The sequence below is a fragment of the Pelecanus crispus genome, chromosome 5, assembly GCF_030463565.1.
Source record: "Pelecanus crispus isolate bPelCri1 chromosome 5, bPelCri1.pri, whole genome shotgun sequence".
Classification (NCBI taxonomy): Eukaryota; Metazoa; Chordata; class Aves; order Pelecaniformes; family Pelecanidae; genus Pelecanus; species Pelecanus crispus.
The window spans coordinates 49896149-49920700 of record NC_134647.1 but is presented as its reverse complement, the minus strand read 5'-3'; the positions used below and the strand labels follow the sequence as shown (position 1 = coordinate 49920700).

The 24552-nt window shown below is 42.2% G+C and overlaps 1 protein-coding gene across 1 annotated transcript in view; it reads left to right on the top strand.

Moving 5' to 3' along the window:
* Positions 1-6438: 6438 nt before the first annotated feature.
* The window catches only part of PLA2G4A (phospholipase A2 group IVA), a 74876-nt gene continuing 56762 nt past the window's right edge, over positions 6439-24552 (top strand). The window contains exons 1-2 of the mRNA XM_075711067.1: positions 6439-6471; positions 14165-14246. Coding sequence (XP_075567182.1) covers positions 6439-6471; positions 14165-14246 — 115 coding nt within the window. The remainder of the gene's footprint in view (positions 6472-14164; positions 14247-24552) is intronic.

The following is a 24552-nucleotide window of genomic DNA, read 5'->3' as shown; positions in this document are numbered from 1 at the left end:
CTGAGGGAGCTGGCGGAGGAGCTTGCCAAGCCACTTTCCATCATCTATTAGCACGCCTGATGACTGGAGGCTTGCCAATGTGATGCCCATCTACACGAAGGGCCAGTAGGGATCAGTCCTAGCCAGCGTGGGTTCATGAAAGGTAGGTGCTGCCTGACCAACCTGATCTCCTTCTATGACCTGGTGACCCACCTAGTGGATGAGGGAAACACTGTGGATGTCATCTACCTGGACTTCAGGAAAGCCTTTGACACTGTCTCCCACAGCATTCTTCTAGGGAAGCTGGTAGCTCATGGCTTGGACGGGTGTACTCTGCACTAGGTAAAAAAACTGTCTGGATGGCTGAGCCCAGAGAATTGTGGTGAACGGAGTTAAATCCGGTTGGTGACCAGTCACAAATGGTATTCCCCATGGCTCAGTTTTGGGGCCAGTCTTTTTTAATATCTTTATCAATGATCTGGAGGAGGGGATTGAGTGCACCCTCAGTAAGTTTGCAGGTGACACCAAACTGGGTGGGAGTGTCGATCTGCTCATGGGTAGGAAGGCCCTGCAGAGTGATCTGGACAGGCTGGACCGATGGGCCGAGGCCAACTGTATGAGGTTCAACAAGGCCAAGTGCCGGGTCCTGCACTTGGGTCACAACAACCCCATGCAATGCTACAGGCTTGGGGAAGAGTGGCTGGAAAGCTGCCTGGCTGAAAAGGACCTGGGGGTGTTGGTGGACAGCCGGGTGAACATGAGCCAGCAGTGTGCCCAGGTGGCCAAGAAGGCCAACAGCATCCTGGCTTGTATGTGGAATAGTGTGGCCAGCAGGAGCAGGGAGGTGATTGTCCCCCTGTACTGGGCACTGGTGAGGCTGCACCTGGAATACTGTGTCCAGTTTTGGGCCCCTCAATGCAAGAAGGACATTGAGTTGCTGGAGCATGTCCAGAGAAGGGCAAGAAGGCTGGTGAAGGGTCTGGAGCACAGATCTTATGAGGAGCAGCTGAGGGAACTGGGATTGTTTAGCCTAGAGAAGAGGAGGCTGAGGGGAGACCTTATCGCTCTCTACAACTACCTGAAAGGAGGTTGTAGTGAGGTGGGTGTTGGTCTCTTCTCCCATGTAGTTAGCGATAGGATGAGAGGAAATGGGCTCAAGCTGCACCAGGGGAGGTTTAGATTGGATATTAGGAAAAATTTCTTCACGGACAGGGTAGTCAAGCATTGGAACAGGCTGCCCAGAGAGGTGGTGGAGTCACCATCCCTGGAGGTGGTGTTTAAAAAACAGGTAGACATGGCACTTTGTGACATGGTTTAGTGGGCATGGTGGTGTTGGGTTGACAGTTGGACTGATGATCTTAGAGGTCCCTTTCATCCTTAATGATTCTATTCTAGTTTTAGTTTCATTAAAACTAATCCAGCCGCCAAGCCAGGAAACATGAAATTAATTATTACTCTCCCCTTAATTGGTTTAGTGGTGGACTTGGTCGTGTTAGGGTAATGGTTGGAGTGGATGATCTTAAAGGTCTTTTCCAACCTAAATGATGCTATGATTGTATTCTATGAAAATTCTGTAAACTGATTTGATAAAAATGGATGGTGACATTCATACCAAAGGCCTGAGTCAGTAGTTAGTTTATTCTGTACCCCTTACTCTTATCGTATTTGATTGAGCATTAATGACTGTACCAGTGAGTTGCACTTACTCACTTTTTTAATTGTATGTGTCTTTGTCTTTTAAGAATTGGCCAGCTGAATATAAATAATCTCCCCTTTATGATTTTTCTTACAGTCTTGAGGATGCGTTCTGGTGGTGACATTTATACTGTGCTGTGATTTACTCATTTTCAGAGCTTTTCCACTCGGTGAGACTAACTGTGGAGTAAGCTCACACTCAGTGTGAAATGGGGAAATCTCATTATTCTTCTTGTCTGTTGTCCTTGATATATATCCTGTAAAACTGGATTATCTGTAGGAATTTACTGGATTAACACTAAGAATGGTTCCAGTAATAATCTGTGTGTGTGTGTAACTTGTTTTTGTGGAACTGCTGTTTTATTGTCAGTCTTTAGAGACAATAATTCCTTATCTGTTTCAGTCTGTCACCTCAAGTGAAAATGAGCTAAGATCACAGAAGAGTCTTGATTTAAACAGCGATCCACCTATCCACTAATACCATGTTACTTTTGATGTCTGGAACTGTGCCTAACAACTAAATGCTCTTGGGGTGACAAAAGTAGAGTTCACTTTTGGGTGAAAGTGCGATTTAGGAGCTTAGCAGAAAGCTGTCTCTGTATTACATGACCAGGATAAACTGCAGCCTGTTCAAGAGGGTATGTCTGCTATGAAGTTTTTGTAAACTTGGACAACTTGTAAACTTGGACATTTGTCAATAAAACATCAAGAAATAGGTTGTTAATCAGTCTGGCTAACTTAGTCAATTTCGGTGATACTGTATGAATTGGCAGAATTTATGCTTGTGGTGTTGCAGAGGCACTGCCTGTGACGTGCTTTGCTAGTCCTTTAGGAAGGAATGCTATCAACCCTGGGAACAGCACAATCCACAGATGATGCAATACCACCAGATAGCAGGGAAACAAAAATTAGTGTCCTTGAAGATCTGCTTAGAGGTGCTACTTCCCCTGCAATATGTCAAGGGTTGGCCTGCCACCAGCTTCAGCTTGAGTTCAGTTCTTTGTATGTGCTTGTGATACAGTCCTTAATTAGTTGATGATTTTTCCATTAGGCTTTGTGGGATGGACAGTGTATAGTGGCAGTATTAAGTGAGATAATTTTGGGATCACAGCTCTATTTACTGCAGATGTTTGAAGTAAACATTCTTTAGGACTTTCTTTGTGGCTCTTTATGAGCGTAATAAGTAGCTTCTGTTAGTGCTGTATTTTGGCTCCTCTGCCAAAGTCCTCTAAGACTTTAGACATAAATACATTAGTGTGCTTAACCCAAACTCCATTGATAACATAGTGCAAGCTTGCAAAGGATGTAGTGTAATTTTATTAGGGTCAAGTAACTGATCTGATTTAAATCCACTGTAAAGGACATTAGTATTCAAGTCACTTAAACATAGATGTCTGATAGCACTTCAGATGTCCTCCTGGCTTCTGGCAGAGCATGGATACCTGTCCATCAGCACCCAGGGTGCCTCAGATACACTCACATGTCTGAAATGGCACTGGATGCCTGTCTTCAGGTACCTGCCTCTGTTTATCACATCCTGAAAGACTGATTAAGACAGCAAACCAAGAGCTCCAATTTGGAGTAATACTAACATGACTAGGGCTGGGATCCATCATGCTGTTGCTTGGAGCTGTATGGAAAACCAGGATATTGGGCTTTGTGTATCGCATCAGGGTCTGTTTGGTCCGTGGACCTTTTCTCCTTATTCAGAGACTCTGCCTGTGTATCTTTAGCTTGCAGTTTGTGCATGTGTGTTTGTGATACAGTTGTTAATTACGTGATTGCATATTTGTCTGTCTGCATGATCCTTGCCTCACTGAACATGGAGGACAGATGGTGCTCAGGGATTCATTGCGGCTCTGTAGTCAAAGAGACTGTTGTTTGTAGGACCACTAATTTGTTTCCTGCAGATGGTGAAATAAATGAGGCAGGGGGTTACAGGAAAAGAGAGGATGATCTCATGTCTCTTGACCAGTTGAGTGATGATCTGGAGAACTGGAACTCTGCCTTTAGGATGCTGGACAAATAACTTGAACCAAGCTTCTCATCCTAGGCCTAACCCATTTTCTTATTTCCACAGATAGACCAGTATCCTCAGTTTAGTTTCATGTATCCTCTCAAAAGGAGTGTGGTAACTTGTTGATAGTTTACTGTGCAGTTAGGGGGAAACGGTGTATTTTCTTTTTTATGACTTACAAATTTCCTCTTCATTACAGCAGTTGGATAGCTCTCACTGTTCCCTTTTTTTGATTGCCTTTGAAGTTTGCAACATTTCCTCAAAACTGATACGGCAAGGCTTGTTTACCAAGGTTCTCAAATGTCCTACTTTAAGTAGGACAGAAGGTAAAATAAACTTGAATGTAACAAACCAGCTACGCTATATACACAATGCTACTTCCCTCCCATCTGCCTGTTTATGCCACTGATTAATTTGGCTGATAGAATTTTAATAAAAATAAGTCTTTGCAATTACTATTACAATAGGAGAAATAATGGTGGATTTTTGTGTTAGAGATCTTCCTTTAAGTCTGAAAAGCTACTTGCTTTCTGTGATAAAGATGGCTTGTTCCTGTTGCCCTGGTATTGAGCTGCCTTGAATGAAAACTATGAACTGAATGTATGTTAAAGTATTTCTTATTCAGACTTCCTTAGATAAAACCAAATAAAACCAGGGTAATTTCTAGCCTCAAGCTATTGTTAGAGCTGGCAGGATCAAAGAAGGGATATCGTAATGTTCTAGTGATCATAATGAAACAAAATTTTTATGGAAATGGCTGCATCTAATTGCTCAAGAGCAAGAGTTTTGGGAGTGACATAAATCATCATTCTTCGGGGCTTATTCTGCCCTTTCAAAATTGGGGATTAGGAAACATTTCCTTGAGACCAAGCCCTGACACAGTGCTTTTCTTTTCACTCTGAAGCTTCTGCTGATGGTTGAGGTCTGACTGTGGTCCAGGTGAATCTGAGAACTGATCCTGTCCAGCAGTTTCCATGGTTTTTTAGATGCAGAAAGGAGTAACCTCTCTTAATATACTTACTTTGATGGTTGGAAACAGTTCTGAAGTTTAAGACCTCTGGTGGCCCCTGATTTCAGTAGAAATCTTCACAAAGTTCAGAAATGTCTTGGTTTCAGCTGGGATAGAGTTAATTTCCTTCCTAGTAGCTGTTACAGTGCTGTGTTTTGGATTTAGTATGAGAATAATGTTGATAATACACTGATGCTTTAGTTGTTGCTAAGTAGTGCTTACAGTAAATCAAGGACTTCTCAGCTTCTCATGCTCTACTGACTGAGAAGACTGGAGATGCACAAGAAGCTGGGAGGGGGCACAGCCAGGACAGCTGACCCAAACTGGCCAAAGGGATATTCCACACCATATGACATCATGCTCAGTATATAAACTGGGGGAAGGCTGGCTGGGGTGGCTGCTGCTTGGGAACTGGCTGGGCATCAGCTGGTGCATGGTGATCAGTTGCATTGTGCATCACTTGCTTTGTATATTCTATTATTATTCTTGCTCTTTTATTTCAATTATTAAACTGTTCTTATCTCAACCCATGAGTTTTCTCACTTTTACTCTTTCGGTTCTCTCCCCTGTCCCACTGGGGGGAGGGTGTGAGTGAGCAGTTGTGTGGTGCTTAGTTGCCAGCTGGGGTTAAACCATGACAAGAAAACAGTGGCCTATGAAGAACCTGTTTATATCCTGCCAGCTGGTTTGCAGTTTGCCCATCAAAGCCTCTTGTGGATCTCTGTAGACAACTGGGGTGGCCAGGAAGGTCATACACAGCTTCAGCTGGAATTCCCTTCCCAGGTTTACAGAGGGCACTATTGCTGCTCATTTATAGTTAAATGAGCAGCTGCCAAATGAACTCTCCTGTGAACTAATCCTGCTGCGGATTAGATGCTGGAATTTGTTTTCTGTTACTGTCTTACATGCAGTTAGTGTGACTTTGGGAATTTGCTGTTTGTGGAAAAAGCTTTCAAAGTGAAGGTGGTATGAAAGCTGTGTTAAAACGGCTAAATGGACCCTTACACAGAGGGTTGCAGTTGTCTGGTGCAAGTTGCTGACTATCGTGCTTACGGTCTCCAACTGGCTTTTCAGTTCTAAAATTCATGTCCATTAGTGTCAGTGCAGGACATATCCTTGTACCTCGTCTTGTATAGGGAGGAGGACACAAAGAGAAACTTCATCTCTGTCCTGTCCTGAGCATGTGAGCATCTTAATATAGAAGCAAAGCGTGGGAACCAAGAATCTGTCACTACAGTAAAAAGACTATTAACTAAACATGGAGTGGTTTTTTTTTAAACTAGGATTATAGTGCATGGAAGCATATACATTTGAATATATGTAATGGATAAATGTCATTGCTCTATTCTTTTGTTTATCTGTAGAGCTGCTAGAAACACTTGGATGATTGAAATTCAAGATACTTGGTTCGTGCTCTTACCCTGAGGTACAGGAAATAAGTGCAAGAAATTTCTCTAGTTCAGGCAAGTAAATATCTATACCTCCATAACTTATATGAAATTAAGTTCTTGGTAAACAGATCAATTGTGGGAACCATCCTAAAGTGGAGGAACTCATTTGCTCTGTTATAAAATATAGTTTAAAAGGAACACAAGAATTTTAATTTTTTTTTTTTTTCATTATTTAATAGTTAAAGGATCTGTCATACTGAACTCTGCTTTGAAAAACTGGGAAACGTCTTCCTTGTGGAATTGAAGTGGACATTCGACAGTTGTCTTTAATAAAAATTAAGGCAAAAATGTCCGTCATAGATCCTTATCAACACATTGTGGTAAGTAGCTTTGAATCTTCTATGTATACGGTTTTGTATAATATATACTGTCTCATATAATGTATCCTATTAGAAGCTACTCTAAATAAGCACACAGCATTAGTTATCATTAATTCCTTAAAGAAATGGTAAGTGTGGTTAGAACAAATTTCTTCACACATTTATATGAATGAAATACTCAAGTGAGCTTTTTGAAGGTTTGAGTGTAGTTGCTCATGTGTAGGCCAAAATGGAATGTGGGCTCCTAACAACCCCATGGGTATGATATTGTAGGGTATTGTTCTAAAGGACTTGCCTGTTCAAAGTATTTCATCAAAGTGCCAGGAGTTGACTATTTCATACAAGTTTTTCCACATGCTGATTGTCAAACTGAACTGTAGTCTACAAAAGTAGACTTCATCATGTGTCTAACTTTCTCCCTTATGGTACAATTTTTTTTGTACAATTCTAGTTACCTAATAACTCTTATCTCTCTATCCATACTGATGAAAAGGGAAAAGTTGGCAATTTTGGATATTTGGATCTTAAACCAGTGTGTATCAGTGATGTTGATTCAAAGAGAATATTCAAAATACAGCCTGCAAACTCTAGGTAAAGGTCAGTGAAATGATCTGTGCCACTCAACAGCGCACCGCTGCCAAAAGCTCCTGCTCCCTCCTTCCTGCTTTATTCCAGTGTTCCTGCTGCATCCCTTGTACCAGCTCTCGAACGTATCTGATCAGAGCGAGCCAATTGACCTTGCTGAATTGGCAGAAAAACAGTTCAGTGCAACAGATTAGTTCTCTGCTGTCAGAGCTGGCCCAAGATAAGGGTACAACCATGTGAGCACAACCTGTATAAATAGAGAAGTAGGGGCAAGGGAAGGAGAAGGGAAATGGGAGCAGAACTGCCCTTTGTATGGCAAGCTGGTGGAGTGGCTCAGCAGCTTGTTGAATGCTGGCTTGCAGCTGTAATATTCACTCTTATCTTTTGCTTGAGTGTCTTTCCAAAATAAACACTGAAATTGTAATTCTGCTCAAACTGAAATCTTGAAACAAGATGGGTGTGTTCATATCAAGCACTTTTTGTAACAGTCCCAGAATCTCATGGCAGGAAAAGTGATAGTTACCATACACTTGTCATAATGTCGAGCATTTATGTTGCTAAAAATACAGTGTATGCTTCCTTGAAATGATCTCTTATCAATTATGTGGTTTCTACCCCACACAGTCACATCCTTTACATGAGTTTGCAGCCAGCAGATGTCAAACTTGTGTTTCACTCGTTCTGTAGTTCTGAACGCTTCTGTAAAGACAAGTTTCAGGTTGATGTCTGTATTTAATGGTGTTAAAACAATACGCTAACTTACTCCTTTCTGCATCAGTGCCCTCTCCTGGATGGAATGCTTGATCTGATCTGTACCTTTAGGGGAGAAGTCTCTGAGGCACTTGGTTATATTTCATTGAATCATTCACATAGAAGATCTTTTTTGATACCAATATATATACTATAATGAACAAAATGGAGCCTTAGAAGTATATGTAGTTACAGTCCTTTGGCAATGCTGAACTGCTGCTGTGGGAATGTTGCTAATGCAGGAAGGAACACTGTTAATGCAAGAGCTGATCCTGTAATTGCTTGAAAAGTGGATAGAAATCTTTGAGGTTTCTTAATTCGAAAACTGAAATTGCATAGAAAGTTTTACTAAAATTTAGAACAGGCAAGGGCAGCAGGCTCATATCAATATCAAAATCTTGAATTTTTAATGACAGTTGGCAATTGAAAGACTCAGAAGAGTTCTGCATTTTCCAAAAGTCCTTCTGTTAACTATTATGTGTTTTCCGATCTCTTTATTTTTTTTTTTATCCCCTCATTTTATGAAAGACTTGAAGGAATAAAATAAGGCATTCACAAAGTTACTGCAGGTACGGCACAAATGACTGTACTAAAAATGCTTTTAGATTCAGAGAATAGAGAATTAAGACGTATAGCACGTCTTCAGTTACATTGATGCGTGGGATGAATATTATAACAATGGGAGAAATCACTTCAAGATGACATTTGTGTGTGTGTACACGCACAAATGTTTGTCTTAATTGTAATACCCTGTGAAAGAAGAGCATAAGCTTTATGCAAATCTCTTACTTAAGAAAACAGGCAAACATTTTGTTTTGTCCAGCCCAATTGTCAGCTCAAGTGTCCTTAATGTTAAGAAAGTAAGAGTAATAAATACTTATTACACAAGCTTTCTATACTAGAGCTTCCTGATTGGTATTTTGTGTGCAAGTATATCTCCTGATTGAGTTACATTTTTGTGACTGGGCATTCTGGGATATGAAAAATACTACATTCAATGCATGCAAATCCCTTGCTTTCTCACTAAGTGCAGAAAGTTCGTAGGTAAAACCCGATTGTGGTACAGGAGGTCTTAGCATGTTGTTCTGTTTCCCAGTCACGTAGTGGGAAGGTAATGGTGTTTATGTACATACAAATGCAGTCATAGGTAAAACAGAGGAAATCAGATAATTAGGGGAATTTTAGTGGGAGGAAAAAAAGCAGTCAAAAGTGGGAGAGGAACAAAGGGGGCAAGAGGAGGAGTAAAAAGAGAAGGAGAGCTGTGGTGTGCGAACAGGAGATATTGAACCATAGCTGTGCAGCATACTTGGAAAACCTTGTGCATTGAACCAGTACAGAGTGAATACTGTGCACAGGAGTTTCTGTAATTCAGAAAACCCATGTTCAGAGAGGGCATATTGAAAAGTTTTCTTTCTCCTTTCTTCTCTAAATTTATGGAGAAAGAGGAAGTGAAATGAAACACATATGTAAAGCTAGGTCACTTTGGATGATAGGATTTAGGTTTTTGAGTTAATTGTGAGCTTCTGAAATTTTTAACCTGGCTTAGGTTTTTAAAGGTATGCAGATGTTGCTCCACTCAGTGTTGCAATGTTTAAGTGATTTACATAACATTGTCTATTTTTCAGAAGTAATTGTGGAGTTGGCAATGTACAGATTTTTATCAAGACTTAAGGTGAACATAAGTCACTTTAGAAAATGCAGCTTAGTCATCTAAACTAGCAAGGGCTGGATTTATAAAGGTATTCAGAGTCAATACATTTCTTGTGGTATTTACAGAGGGCATCTTTAGAACTCAGTCTTTCTAAAAACTAACCAAAAAATGCTTCTGAAAGTTGTGCTAGCTGTTAATATGGATATTTAGGCCTCTTAACACCCTTAGAAACTGGATCCTAATTGGAAAATTGCCTTAATTTCTGGTTGCACTTAAGTTGCATGAAGAACGTTTATTTTGGGGTAAGAAAAGATCTATCCTTTTGAGCTTCCTGTGAATCTCTGAGTATTTTTTTTTTTTTGCTAAGAGGGAGATTGTTTATTTTAGTAGTTGCAAATTTCTTCCAAGCATGTGATTATAGCCAAATATTAATAACTATAATTATAAGCCTCTGTGTGTTATTTGGGTGAGGCGCAGGGAAAGAAGATAATGTTTCTGTTTTGCCAGACCTCTGTGTACTCACATTCATTTTGGAGGATATGAGGTTTAACAAGGTCAAGTTCCAGGTCCTGCACTTCGGTCACAACAACCCCATGCAACGCTACAGGCTTGGGGAAGAGTGGCTGGAAAGCTGCCTGGCTGAAAAGGACCTGGGGGTGTTGGTGGACAGCCGGCTGAACATGAGCCAGCAGTGTGCCCAGGTGGCCAAGAAGGCCAACAGCATCCTGGCTTGTATGTGGAATAGTGTGGCCAGCAGGAGCAGGGAGGTGATTGTCCCCCTGTACTGGGCACTGGTGAGGCTGCACCTGGAATACTGTGTCCAGTTTTGGGCCCCTCAATGCAAGAAGGACATTGAGTTGCTGGAGCGTGTCCAGAGAAGGGCAACAAAGCTGGTGAAGGGTCTGGAGCACAGATCTTATGAGGAGCAGCTGAGGGAACTGGGATTGTTTAGCCTAGAGAAGAGGAGGCTGAGGGGAGACCTTATCGCTCTCTACAACTACCTGAAAGGAGGTTGTAGTGAGGTGGGTGTTGGTCTCTTCTCCCATGTAGTTAGCGATAGGATGAGAGGAAATGGGCTCAAGCTGCACCAGGGGAGGTTTAGATTGGATATTAGGAAAAATTTCTTCACGGACAGGGTAGTCAAGCATTGGAACAGGCTGCCCAGAGAGGTGGTGGAGTCACCATCCCTGGAGGTGGTGTTCAAAAAAACTGGTAGATGTAGCACTTTGGGACATGGTTTAGTCTAGTCTACCCTTGATTGGTTTAGAGTGGACTTGGTAGTATAGGTTAATGGTTGGACTGGATGATCTTAAAGGTCTTTTCCAACCTAAACGATTCTATGATTCTATGATCAGATCTTACACCAAACTTAACTTTCTTGCAGAACAACAGCTGGAATGACAGGGTTTGCTGCTTAAGTCAATAAAAAGCAGTTCTCACGGTAGTATTAGCAAAACAGTTATCAACTTACAATAGAAAGTAATAATGATCTCTGTAGTGCTGTAATGAGAATATGCTAGTAAGTGGTGTTTTGGCCTTGTTTTGATGGTAAGCATTTTATTTAGGCATATGGGTTTTATGAGTAGGGCTAGGAGATGCCAGAAAATTACTTTACAGAAGTGCTTTTTGTCAGTGAGCATCTTGTAGTATCCATTTTACAGCCAGGATTCTGGGGCACCAGAATTGCACATGAGTTCCATGTTGCAGCTGAGAACTAAATCCAGCACGCCCATGTCCCATACTTGTAATTTAATAACAACTCCATCCTCTTTGTTGCTAAATGTTCAGTGATCTCTGATCTGTGGCCTCTAGTGAGACTGTTTCTTAACAGCTAAGAATAAGGAGAAGGGTGGTGTGTTTGGTCTGTTTCTCATAATTATAAGGTTGTATATGACAAAGGAACTACATCAGACTGTGTGAACAAACTCTGGGGCCAGTGCTGCATTGTGAAACCAACACTTCAGCGATCTGGTGGGGGTGTGTGCGTGAAGGTGACACACACTGATAAAACAGTTTTGAGCACTTTCAGGAAGCAAACTGAAAACGAGGGACAGTGAGAGTCATTTTCTGCAGATTCACAGCTTGTAAAAATTCTTTAAGCAGGGTAAATGACAGCTGGGGTAACTTTACATAGCTGTGTTCACACTAGTACCAGCTGTTCCCAGATACCCACTAAAATCCCCATTTATCCTGCTGTGATGGACTCTGGACTTTTTTTGCCATGTGGCAGAGGCAGAGGTTTGTTCAGAGAGAAGTTCATCCATCCACTCTTGGAAGATGCAATGCAAAAGGTGATGGATGTCACAAAATCATTGGTATGTCTTCATGTCAGCACAAGGCAGGCTGTAAACATGTGTTGCTTCTTAACAACTTTGAATTCCTATATCTAAACCCATTGTGTTGGGTTTGATACTTTTGAGGTGAGTTAACAGTCCCATCTGGGAGAATCGATTAGAGTATGGATTCCATTTTTACTGCAGTTGGTGAACTGCTTGCTGTGCAATGACGATTTCGGTATACCAATTGTAAGTGAACAGTTTACATTGCCACAGTTTTCCCCCTGCCTGCTTACTTGTTCTTTGAACCTGACAACTACAGCTTACAGCGGAAATATTACAGAGTTGAAATTTACTGCTGGGCAGACTATCATGAAATGAGCCTCTAGCAGTTGTCACAATGTGTGGGTGATTACAGCCTTAAAAAAGATGCAACAGTTCAGTGTCTGGGTCAGCCAGTGTCTGCAGTGAAGTCATACCCTCAGTATCACTGTGGGCATTTTCTCCTAGATATTTTGCCATGGTGATGTGGCTATGCCTTTGCAGGTCTTTATACTACAGACTTGTGGAGGAGCTTGTTGGTATCACTTGTGTTGTTTTTTAATATGTTCTGACTCAGCTGTTACTTGAGGATTTGCAAGCCACTTTTGCTGTCTCTAGAAGATTGTTTTTTGCACTTTTCTTTTTTTGAGAAAATTATATATAACCTATAAGAAACTGTCATGTTTTTTTCTTTATTTGTATTAGAGGGATCCAATTTGGTTCTAGTCTCTGGGTGTGAGCATGTTGTAGATGTGAAATAATGAGGCTTGGCTGAAGCAGCCCATTCTGAAATAGTTATGAGAACCACCTGAAGGCCCTTACAAAGTCTAACAGTTGAAGCAGCAGTAGCTTAAACAGAGGCATGTGCCACTGTTGAAAACTAAGCCATGTATGGATTGAGGGGTTCTGTTGGCTTATCTGTTGGTCCTTTTAAAAGGGGGGTTTAAAAAAAAAAAAAACAGGGAACTATCCAGATGAAAACATAGCAAGAAAGCAGCAGGCACAGCCTGAATAAGCATGAACGTCAGCGAACTTCCTGATTCTGGTACTTTTCCTTCTGATTGGAATATGTTGTAAGACCTTTAATATTTGCTTATTTGTTTTGGTCCTAATAACTGATGTGCAGGCATTTCAATGTATTTCACAAAGTAAATGGGTGGTTAGGAAAAGACAGAAAATATCACTGTTTCAGTTTTAGAAATGGAAATCTGAGGTAGAGGTGTACCGCTGTATATGATAGGTGACTACTTGAGGTCCCACAGGAGGTACGCTTTTGATACAGTGCCTTGAGCTGTAAGAGCCGGGCAGATTGGACTTGATGCTCATTGCAGAGGCAGAGCTCAGGTGTGAGGTGGTCCCCTCCTAGTGCCCAAGTTTCTGTTGCAGGAGAGCGAGCTGGCTATCTCCAGGCTGTACCAGTGCATGAGTCAATGTCTAGGCACTGTGGGCAGTCAGGCAGCTTGAGTGTCTTAAGACTGGTTTTAAGATAGTAGTGTAGATGTAAGTGCTGAGAGGCAATTAGAACTGATCCTGGTTCTAATGCATAAAACTTAACTTACCCACAAGCTCTGTACTGTGTCCCTGTAAAGGCCAATGTTGTCTGCTGTGCAATATGCGTGGTGATTCTTGTAACGGTGTTCAGTAGGTTGGTCAAACTCATGGCTATGTAGATAAAGTAACAATAGATGTGAGTTACTGACCTCTTTTCATTAAGGCTTTTACTTTTGTTTCTTAATTTAACACCTTTTTCTACTTCCCTAGTTCATTTAGGACAGACTTGCTCTGTGCTTGGGTTTTGCAGGAAACAGGAAGCTCCAGAAACTGCATGAAATTTGCTTGTGAATGTTTTAACAGCTTGCTTTTCATGTTCCCCCCATTGTCTTCAGGACACTTGCGCTTTGAATATTGGTGTGTACTAAAAAGGTATATTCCATACACTGCTAACTATATCCCTTGCATGTGCAGCATGCATATATCTGTTCCAGAACATATACTTTGAAATAATTCCACCCATTCTTTTTATTGGGGGAAGGTAATTACAAAGACAAGCACACTGTAGAATAGCCCCCTTTTTATTTTTTTTTCTTACCATGCCAAGTTGTCCCTGACTGACTAAATGCCTTAAAGCAGGTTCTGTAGAGAGGAGGAGTGTTACTCATTGAGATTAGTAGGTGTGGCTGCAGGAAAATCAAGCAACCCTAGTATAAGGTCTGACCTTTCAGTAAAGCTACAGGGTGCAGTTCAGCTTTAAGATGCTCTATCCAGTATGAGTTTCACTTACATTTTGACTGGGTGATTTCTCTCTCTGTTTTTGGACAAAATGAAACCTATTTTGATAGGTAGTTTTTTGGTTCTGGAGCTTAATCACCTCTAACTCTCTGACTTCCAGGTGGAACACCAGTATTCACATGTATTCACTGTGACAGTAAGGAAAGCCACAAATGTCACAAAAGGAGCGATTGGTGACATGCGTGAGTATTTCTCTTTCTATTTCATCTTTCTTCTACGAGACTGTTGCCATAGGCAGGGGCAGATGACACATCAAGCTTGTCATGCATTAAACGATTGTTAGTGGGTTGGTGGTTTTTTGTCTTGCTTGTTAAAGCTAGGGCAATGTACCCATTTCATTGCTCACTCTAACTCAGAAAGCAGATTTGCCGCTCCTTGTTTCCATTGATCCAAAAAAGCTGAGTGAGTTGTAAACAATTTGCCTACAAGCGAGCAACACCTACACTCAGTTTTTTGGCTCAGTCAGAATTGTTGTTCTGAGTATAGTGAAACTGGCAATTGCTGTATCTTCAAAAGGCTGTGGTTTGGTGGTGGGAACACTTAAAAAGAAAGAAGCCCAGAGCTCTGCTGTGTCGATGCATTAAGAAGAAAAAAAGAAAAAAAAAAAAATCCAAACCAGATAAGCAGATCTCATGGTGGAGAGCTATATAAGACACCAGCACTTCTTCCCCTTTCTGTTAGGCTTCTGAGCCTCTGGACTTAGTGGCTGAACAGGAAACCACTAGAAGAATGACCCATGAAAACTCTTGTCTGCTCTTAAGGGGGGAAGAGGGAGAGAATAATATATTGGCTGAATCTGTAAAAAGAATATTCCTGCTTCCTTGATTATGACTGTTTTGCTGTTAGGTTGTCTCTCCCTTTCCCTGGTGCTGCATGCAGAGTGTTGCATAGCCCAAGATTTGCAGGCTGGGGCTGGGAGGATGAGTGTGGTACCTTGCTCCTGCTCTCTCATCAGGCTCCTTTGACATGTGATTGTTTCTCTCCCAGTACATTCCTGGAAACTGCTTTCAGGTCAAGCTACAGCAGCTGATCTGACACACAGCTTTGCTTCAGTGGGTTAATGGGTTTTTTTCATAATGAGTGTTGCTGTTAATACTAAACTTGGGGGGTAAGTGTGAGGGACAGTTGGAAGGGTAATGTTCAAGAGCCCCAAGTATGAGGGGCAAGAGGGGAGCCCTGGCAGAAGGGGAGAAGAAGGAATTGGGAATCTGTTTAGTATCTACTGTGGGGTGAAGGAAAGGAGCACACAGAGAAGATGCAGTGGGGTGTTATCCTGGTGGCGTCTGAGAGGGTCTTTTATATAAGAAGACCTTGGGAAAGGTGCTGTCAAGAGTAGAACAAGGGGTCCACAGGTTTGTGTGTGTAAGAAGATGGGTTAAATTGAAAGATGCAGGTTCTCAGACACAGATGTCTCTGGCATGAGACAGTGTGGGGAACATGGGAAGGGAAGAAAGGGGGTTGAAATGGGGGACCCCATGATACGATGTTAAAGGGATTATGGAAAGTGTGAAGAAAGCCAGAAGGCCATGGCATTCCCCTCCTCCACCCCCACCTCCTACCCCCTCAGGACAAGTATGGTCCTGTAGTATAAATTCCAAATATTATCCATCAATATAATTGGAATTTTTTTCCAGACAAAACTCTTATCTTACCAAATCATCAAAGCCAAAAAGCTACTCAGGAAGAACCTTTTAGTTTGATAAAATCTGACAGAACTGTGCTCAAGGGCCACTGAAACCTGCTTGGTTTCCTGTCTGAGGCAGCTATGAGTGCTCTGTAGCCTGAGGCACCTGCAGTCTGGGGCATCTCCGAGTGAGCTTCCAAGTTCCTGGGGCTTGCTCTTGGAGTCCTGGCAAATCTGCTGAAGTGAAAAAAAACCACTTTTGGGAAAATGAAAAATGTTTTTATTTCCCATGTATATACAAAGCTTGGTGTGTTGGAGCCCGGAAGCTATTTGATCAGATCAGTAATCATCTTAATTACTTAAGAAAGGTACATGAAGCTGTGAGTGGTAGAGGGTCTTTACAGTTGATCATGCCAGCCTATATGTTTGGGGTTTTGGGGTTTTTTTTTTCCCATTTGATTTGCCAGAACTGTAACTTGTTTAAGGAATTTCTGAACTTTTACATTGGGTTTCTGATCTTAAGGATAGGATTCACTACCAGGGAGAGTAGCTGTGATACATAATATGAGGTGCCTTGGTTGAGGTGGATACCTGAGTGTTGCTCTCCCATGACAGACACTACCAAGCTGTTGACTCTTCTGGTGGGTTTCTCCTAACTTACTCTGTTCTTGTTGCTACAGTTTGTGTAGACAGTGAACTGCTCTGTGGGCCGGAGAGGTAATTTTACATTGTGGTGGTAATGGAGGTCCTGGGGAATATGAGATGTTTTGCTTTTCTTCTTTTTTCCATATCAGTCTTTCCAAGACTTTGTGGAATAGCTGTGAAAGATCAGAGTAAATCTAAGTTTTGTGGTTTTTTTTTTTTTTTAAATACATGGAAGTGCTTATAATTTTGCTGTTTGTATGATAATTTTCATCTTAAGGATTTGAGGTCTACCTTTGCGCAAGGAGTTTTGATGAGAGGTCTAGTGTGCGTGGTGCCCCACCTCTGTGGGTGGGCATGGAGGACCTGACTTCTCTGGCATAGTTACCCACACCTGTGTCTCCTCAAGCCTAGGCTGGGGAGATATACAGTATTTTAGGCATGTTTTTCAAGACTTCTTGAGCTCTTCATTAATGGAGAGCATAAATGGTTGTGTCATCCGTAAAACTAGGTAACAGATGCCCACTACACTGTAACTTCTACAGGCAATGTATTTCCTTGAGTGAACAGTTCACACACACACAGAACTGCTGATTCAAGACATATTTTTAGTGTCTTGGCTAATCTGGGTGGCTGGAACAACAGAGAAAGCTGGTGCTAGGATTGCTTCCAGCCTTCTATTTTTATTTTATTTGGCTGAGATTTCCCATTGTCTTTGTAAGATTTAAAATTTTTGTAGAGTGATCTGACAAAGACAAGCAATCAAATCTGAATCTGGGTCATACCAGGATCTGAGCAGCTAAGCTACAGTAGCTGCTTTTGTTTCTCACTGACAAAGCACATCAAAATAAATGAAAATGGCAATAATTGCATCGTAGAAGTTTTCCATGCAAATGGTTTTCATACATGAAGTTAGTCTACTTACATCAGTTTGTCATTCTATGAATGTGTGTGTGTATGATAAATCAGAATTACTGTAAGAACACATGACCCAAGATGTTTGGGAGGGTGGAAAAAAAAAAAGTTGAGAGCAGACTCCCTCTTTCCCAGGAGTTCATTCAAGTCCCTTCTTATTTCAGGTATCTGCCCATTTAGTGTTGCCTTTGTATAGGAGTACTTCCTTTACTGATTTCACTTGTTTTAATTTTATGGTGTCCCTTTCAAGGTGACTCTCACACTCTAGATACTGTCCTACCAACACCCAGTTGATGCAGCTCTGTCTTTAGAAAAGATTTAAATTCTGCTTTGTTGACTGTTGCTCTAATAGCTGTGCTCCACTCTTCTGGCTAAGTCTTTTTACAGGCTGGAAGACTTATGAGATGAGCAGCTGTAGCAGATGTGTGGTGGGTTGACCTTGGCTGGCTGCCAGGTGCCCACCAAGCCACTCTATTACTCCCTCCGCCATCAACAGGATGGGGGAAGAAAATGCAATGAAAAGCTCTCATAGGTCAAGATGAGGACAGGGAGATCACTTGCCTAATTACCATTACAGGCAAAACAGAATAAATTTGAGGAAATTAATTTATTCCCAATTAATTGTAACAGAGTAGGATAGTCAGAAATAAAACTAAAACCAACTTCCCCCCTACACCTCCCTTCTTCCCAGGCTCCACTTCACTTCTGACTCTTCTACATCCTCCTACCAAGCGATGCAGGGGGATGGGGAATGGGGGTTGTGGTCAGTTCATAACATGTCTCTGCTGCTCCTTCTTCCTCACATTTTCCCCCTGTTCCAGCGTGGGGTCCCTCCCACAGCATAAAGTCCTTCACAACCTTCTCCAACGTGGGGCCTTCCCATGGGCTGCAGCCCTTCAAGAACTGTTCCAGCATGGTCCTTTCCATGGGGTACAGTCCTTCAGGAATGTAATGCTCTAGCATGGGTCCTCCAACGGCCACAGTTCTTGCCAGAAAATCTGCTCCTGTGTGGGCTCCTCTCCACAGGCTGCAGCTCCTGCCAGGAGTCTGCTCCTGTATGGGTTCTGCACAGGCTGTGGCTTCCTTCAGGGCACATCTGCCTGCTCCAGCGTGGGATCCTCCACAGGCTTCAGTGTGGATCTCTACTCCACCATGGTTCTCCATTGGCTACAGGGGGACAACTTGCTTCACCATGGTCTTCATCACAGGGTGCAGGGCAATCTCTGCTCCAGCACCTGGAGCACCTTCTCCACCTCCTTCTTTACTGACTTGGTGTCTGCGTAGTTGCTTCTCTCACACTTTTTTGTTCCTCTCTCACAGCTGCTGCAAGGTGTTTTGTACCCTTTCTTAAATATGTTATCACAGAGGTACCACCAGTGCTGCTGATGGGGTCAGCTTTGGCTAGCAGCTGGTCCATCTTGGAGCCAGCTAAAACTGGCTCTGTCTGACATGGGGGCAGCTTCTGGTATCTTCTCACAGAAGCCACCCCTGCAGCCCCCCTACCCCTCTGCTGCCCCAAACCTGCCACATAAACCCAATACAAGATGGAATATCTCAATATCTGCATGTTTTTGGCAAGGATTTAATTATTTCAATTGCTTAGCTTTCTGCTGGTTGCAAGGGTCAGTAGACCTTGTAAAATCACTTCTTTGACTGGAGCTTTTGGAAAAGACCTGCCTTCAGTCCAGTGAATTCTTATACATTGGATGTTTAGGTTTGAATCTACTCCAGATACCACACCATACTGTAGAGCCTTTCCTTTCTTCCATGACAGCACAAGAACTTGTAGAAAAAGACCAGAATCCCAAACTGCAGCATTCTGGAAGAGAAATGCTTGCAAACTGTGGTGGTTCTTTACATAGGATCCTGTCCCCTTCTGGATTTTCAAGGGGTGTGGTGGGCCAAGGGAAGTATCATAAAATTTGTCTTACATCTTTGAAGATCTATTTAAGTATACTGGCTTTCAAAACAATTGGTAGCATGTGCAAAAGAAAGTAGTTGTATGACTATACTCTTAATGATCGCTAATCTTGCTTAATCCTGTTTTGAATTTTCAGGTTTTTCTTCATCTACTTTTGATGTTATGATAATAAACAGTGTAATTCTGGACATTTTAAGGAAATGTTTTGTCTTAAAAATGTTTAAAGTTTGTATAGAAGCTGAGTACCAGTACCACAAGCTATACCAGTTTCTGGCCACCCAGTTGGAATTAAGGATGCATTTCCACTGTAGTTAGGCTGCTCAGATACACAAGTTAAAGTATTTTGCGAGCACTCCTGTCAACAGAGCTCAACCCTGCTTGCAAAACTTGTTAACATGGAGGTGGAAAGCAGCTTCTGTAAGTGACTCTTGGCATGGTTAGCCCATGCTACTGCAACCAGCAATAGATGTCCCCCACAAGTCAAGGAGATGTTCTTCCACTGGGGCAGTGTCACTGATGTGCTTCCTGGTTGTCTCTGGCTTCTCTAAAGGAAATGAGCTGTGGCATTGTGTGGGACAAGTGTGCACCTTTCCCTGCCTGCAGCACCAGCCTGGCCCTGGCTGTAGGATCTGCGTCAACAATGTGGATGGTGATGTCCAGTGCAGTTTCAGTCACCATTTCTCTCTTCATATGCCTTTACCCTGGGGAGCTGTTCCCTTTCAGCCATAGCTCTTGGTGTTGAAGTGGGCTCATTTAAAGCCAGTCACAGTAGTCTGGTGCAGTTTAGGCATACATATGCAGTGTTTTAAACCTAAGCTAGCTGAAGGGGAAGGAATTGGAGATTTGCCTGCTTGTGTTAGAGCATGGCCAGAATGGTGTATTACAGCAGCTCATTCAGGACTAGTCCAGCTGTTCTCTGTATCACAGCTGACTGGTCTTGCACCACGGCTTAGCTACAGTATACTTAACTGTTGAAGTGTCATCAGATAATACACTTCCTGCAAGGCTGTGAAGCAGGACCTGATTTTTGCAAGGGAGCTTCAAGAGGAAAAAACAAGCCAAACTCCTCCCCTTTGCCAGCCTAACAACCTGGAAAAAGTAGGTCAGAGTTGGCCAATCTTCCAAGACCTACAAGCTGCACATGCAGATCTTCACATGGCCGGGAGCCACAGCTTATAGATGTACTATATGCCTAACAGAGTAAAGCAGAGGAGGAATGCTGGAAGTATCTTGCAGGAGGGAGATAGAAATATTCCCATTTGGACCCATGCTGCTCCAGTCTGCGCTGGGGTGGCCTGGATGAGCAACTGAGTCCCAGGATGACCAAGATCCACAAGCCCCAAAAGGGCTTGAACAACCCCTTTGATTTGACTCTTCCTGACAGCCCTTATACCAGCCCTACTGTTGGTCATGTCCCGTAGTGGTCCATGCTCCATCGCCAACCATAGCAGCTGACTCTGGCTCTAGAGGCATATCCTTAAAAGATGTGTATCTTCAAAAATGAACAATACTAGTTACAACTGCTCATGAAATGTCTACTGCAGATCTCGGTCTAACACTGAGGCAACTGTAGACTAGATTTCAGTTTCCTTGACACATGCAATATTTTTGCCTTGTTGTAGGGTTAGCCAGAAGCAGTGCTGGGAGGTGAAAGTCGTGTTGGAAACAGGCTTATGTGTTCCACAGTGAACTGATCTAGAAAATGCTGCTCTTTCCAGTTGCAAAAATACCTTTTGGATGAGAACCAAATTCTATCTCTGAACATTTACCATGTAGTTATTGAGGCAGGAACTGTTTCTGTAAAATGTTAGGGAAAACTTGTTTTCATCCTAGAGGAAGGCATTCCTGTTACTCTGTTACACTGTAATGATAACATCAAAGCAGTCATGCTGACTTCGTCCAAGGATCCATCTTGCCTGATATTCTGGTTGAAAGACCTCCTTGTCTTCCTGCCCTTGCCATGCTGTGACCAACTGCAACCCCAGGAGAATGAAGCTTGAGGGTGACTGGGGACTGTTTCTGTGTCATGTGCTGTCATGTATCCAGGCAGAACTTTGAGGTGGGGCTCTCCTGCAGGGAGTTGTGGACACAAATGCTTCTCCAGTTTGAGCCTTTCACTCCCTCCATTTAGGAGGGGTGTCCCTCCTTTTATTCTATTTGTCCTCTGTAAAAATTTGATTTCTTCCCGCTTTCTTTTCTTTTTCCTCTTATCCCCCTTCCCAGGGAGGGCTTCAAAGTTGTGTTAGGGTTGGGCTAATGCCTGATCCTAAGGGAGAATCAGGAAGAACATAAGTCATAGTCAGATACAAAGGAAAAACACAAACAGGGTAAGCATGTGATACTTTCCTCTGATCATCTCCAACCACTCGGCTGTCTTCAGTAAGGGACTCTGAGCTGGATGTGCTTCTGATGTGATTAGTAGCCCTCACTGAGTTTCTCTTGCATAAACTTCACTGGTTTTCCTTGAATCCACATAAGTCTTCTCATCCACAGCTTCTTTGACAAGGAGTTCTGCAGGTTGCTATCTACTGCATGAAGAAGACTTCTAATTTGTTTTGAAAATGTGTTTTTAAAAGTGTGATTTGAAGCATCCTCTGGTTACTTGCATTTTACAGGATGCTAACTGTCCCATATATTGGTCTGTATCAAAGAAAAGTTTTTATGCATAAATAAATATGCTAATTTATATATTTGTGACTGAATGTATTCTGAAAGGGAGAAGAAAAAATATCATTTAATCTTGATCACTACAGAAAGTAACACTTTTGTAAACTGTCACTAAAAGCTATGCTCTATCAAAGTGTCTGGTCAACAGTGTTATAGGACAGTTGAAATACAGGGAATGTCTGCTTAATGCTAGGTTGCTCCATGCTTAGCTGGACAGATTAACTCAGATGCACAATCATCCATTTCCCTTTATGGACCTGTTAACGTTGGTGGGCATATGTTCTTCTGCCTAAGTGCTTTGCAATCCGTTCCTCAGTCCTGTAAATGAAATGCCTGTAATAACCCAACTGAGCAGCGAGGTTGGGGCAGACACAATTCACAGGTGTCACTTTATTTTTGAGTTTCCTGTAATTGCTTGCAGTAGCAATGATGATGGTTTTACTAAGATGTGATGTTTACATAGCCAACCTGAGGCTATACTTAGCTACAGTTCTGCCCAGTTAGGACAGCTCCAGGTTCCTGACAATTGTCTGAGTTAAAAAGTCGAAGGAAGAGCCTCTTCTCGCTCAAAAGCCTGGAGGCTGCACTTCAGCAATATAATAAATCAAGCTCTAGGGCTGCTGGTAAAGGACCAAAACCTCTAAAGCCTCCTGATACCAAACACAGATCCAGTGTAAACTTGTTCTGTGGATTCAGAAAACGTTGCCAGTTTAAATTTGTGTTAGCAGACTTTATGCCAGACTAGGTATAATCTGTACTCCATCAGCTAACATAAATCTGGAATAAAAGTCATATTGTGGGTTTTGAGTAATTTACCAGGAATGTGATGATATGCCTAAACCTACTCTAAACCAAATTATCACTGCCCAGATCTGGCATTACTGTGGACCCACAGTCATAGCTGAACTAGGCAGCCATGCCGCCTATTCCTTCTCTCCTGCTTGTGTCTTTGTTGGCAGAGTGAAATGTTTCACAAGTTCAACACTGAAAAAGCTCTTAAGAACTAGGGGTTTCAATTAATTAAAAAAAAAAAAAAACAAATCCCTTAGATTCTGGCATACTACTAGAAAAACAGATTTTTCTCTGGGCTGTTGCAAGCTAATGTTTTAGACACTTTTCACTGCTGTCTGTCTGCAAAGGGAACTGTACAGGTAATGTAGAGAAGTGAATATTTTTTTGGTCTTGGAACTTCTACAAATTTGGTTTGAACCTACTGAAGAGTTCAACTCACTTGTTTGGGTTTTTTTTTTTTTTCCTTTCAAGGCTGGATCAGCAAAACTGCTAGTGGTGTCCCACCCCAGTAACCTGTGTGAGTGCACAGCCTGTGCTGGGAGTTCAGTTCTTTCCTTCACTCAAGTAATGCCAGAGATGAAAAGCGCTGTAATACAAGGCACTAATAATCTCTAATAAATGTATTACCTAATCACAGGATTTCTCATAGCATAGCTGCTGCTTTGGGAGCTGCCTTGCTTCACTTGTACTCACCTTCCGCTCATGAAATCTCATGCTGCATCATCCCCGTTGCAAAATCCCTCTTGAAGATGAAGGGCAAAAGCCCTGGCATTCCCTGTAGTACCTTAAACACAGGCAGCAAATAACCTGTCATCTCCTCCTTGGGACCCCTTATGTGTAGTCTCTCTGTGTACTCCTGGATATTTTAGGTTCCCTGTGGCCTTCTGGCATGTCTCCGGACTCTTAGTTTAGCATCTGTATTACTGCTAGACTATGAATTTGTCTGTTTGAAGACTCTCAGAAGAATCTGCTCCAAGTGAATGGGAGGCCTGAATTTATAGTGGACTCAGCTACAGTCCTTTTTGAAAATGGAAATTCAGAACATATCCAAAAAGACAGATCAAAAGTTCAGCCTTGTTGCTGTTAGCTGCTGCAGTGTTTTATAGTATTGAATAGAGGGCTTGTGATTTTGCGGCTTTGGTAGTTTTTAACGCAAAGATTACCTAAGAGAGTGACGAGATGTGTTTGCATGTGGCAGCCTGACACAGCCAGTTCTGCTCCTGGCATTCCCGGGCTCCACCTCTTCAGGTGGGAGAAGAACTTCTTGGTGTCCAAAATCATACCCGCCAGCCTCTGCAGCAAAGACTCTACATACTGTTTTGTTGCCTGTGAATTGGCAGGGAGGGTACACCAAGCCTATGTCTTACCCTGAGCACCCAGCAGCGTAATCGGACTGTTTACCATCCCCTCCATCGCGTCACACAGCCAGGTAGCTTTGCTGGCTGCTCTGTGGGGGACCTTGTGGCTCTGCCTTTTTTCCATTCCTCCTTGCCCATCTGATACTGAATTAATTAATCAGTTACTGGTGCCTATGTTCTTCTGAACACAGGAGACATCTTTTCTTAGGCCCTTGTGTTAGTCTGTCCTTTCACTAGTGTGCAGCAGAGTAAGGGTAAGCCAAACCTAATAATTCATATGTTTGTTAATATGTTGTTTGGGAAACATTAATTATTTGGGAATTACTGATACTTGACAATTATTGATAAGTACTGTTTTTAAGAATTCCCTTTTTTAAAACTGGAAAATTGCATTAAACTGGGAAAAAACATTATTTTAAAATTCATTACATTTTCACCTGACTGTGGCAGGGAGATCAAATTGTATTTCCATGCCACTGTGAAGCATATGGTCCAGTGAGCCCCATAAAAAACACTATTTGAATAAAAATTCAGTCATTGTTTTTAAACACACATCAAAACTGTGTTTC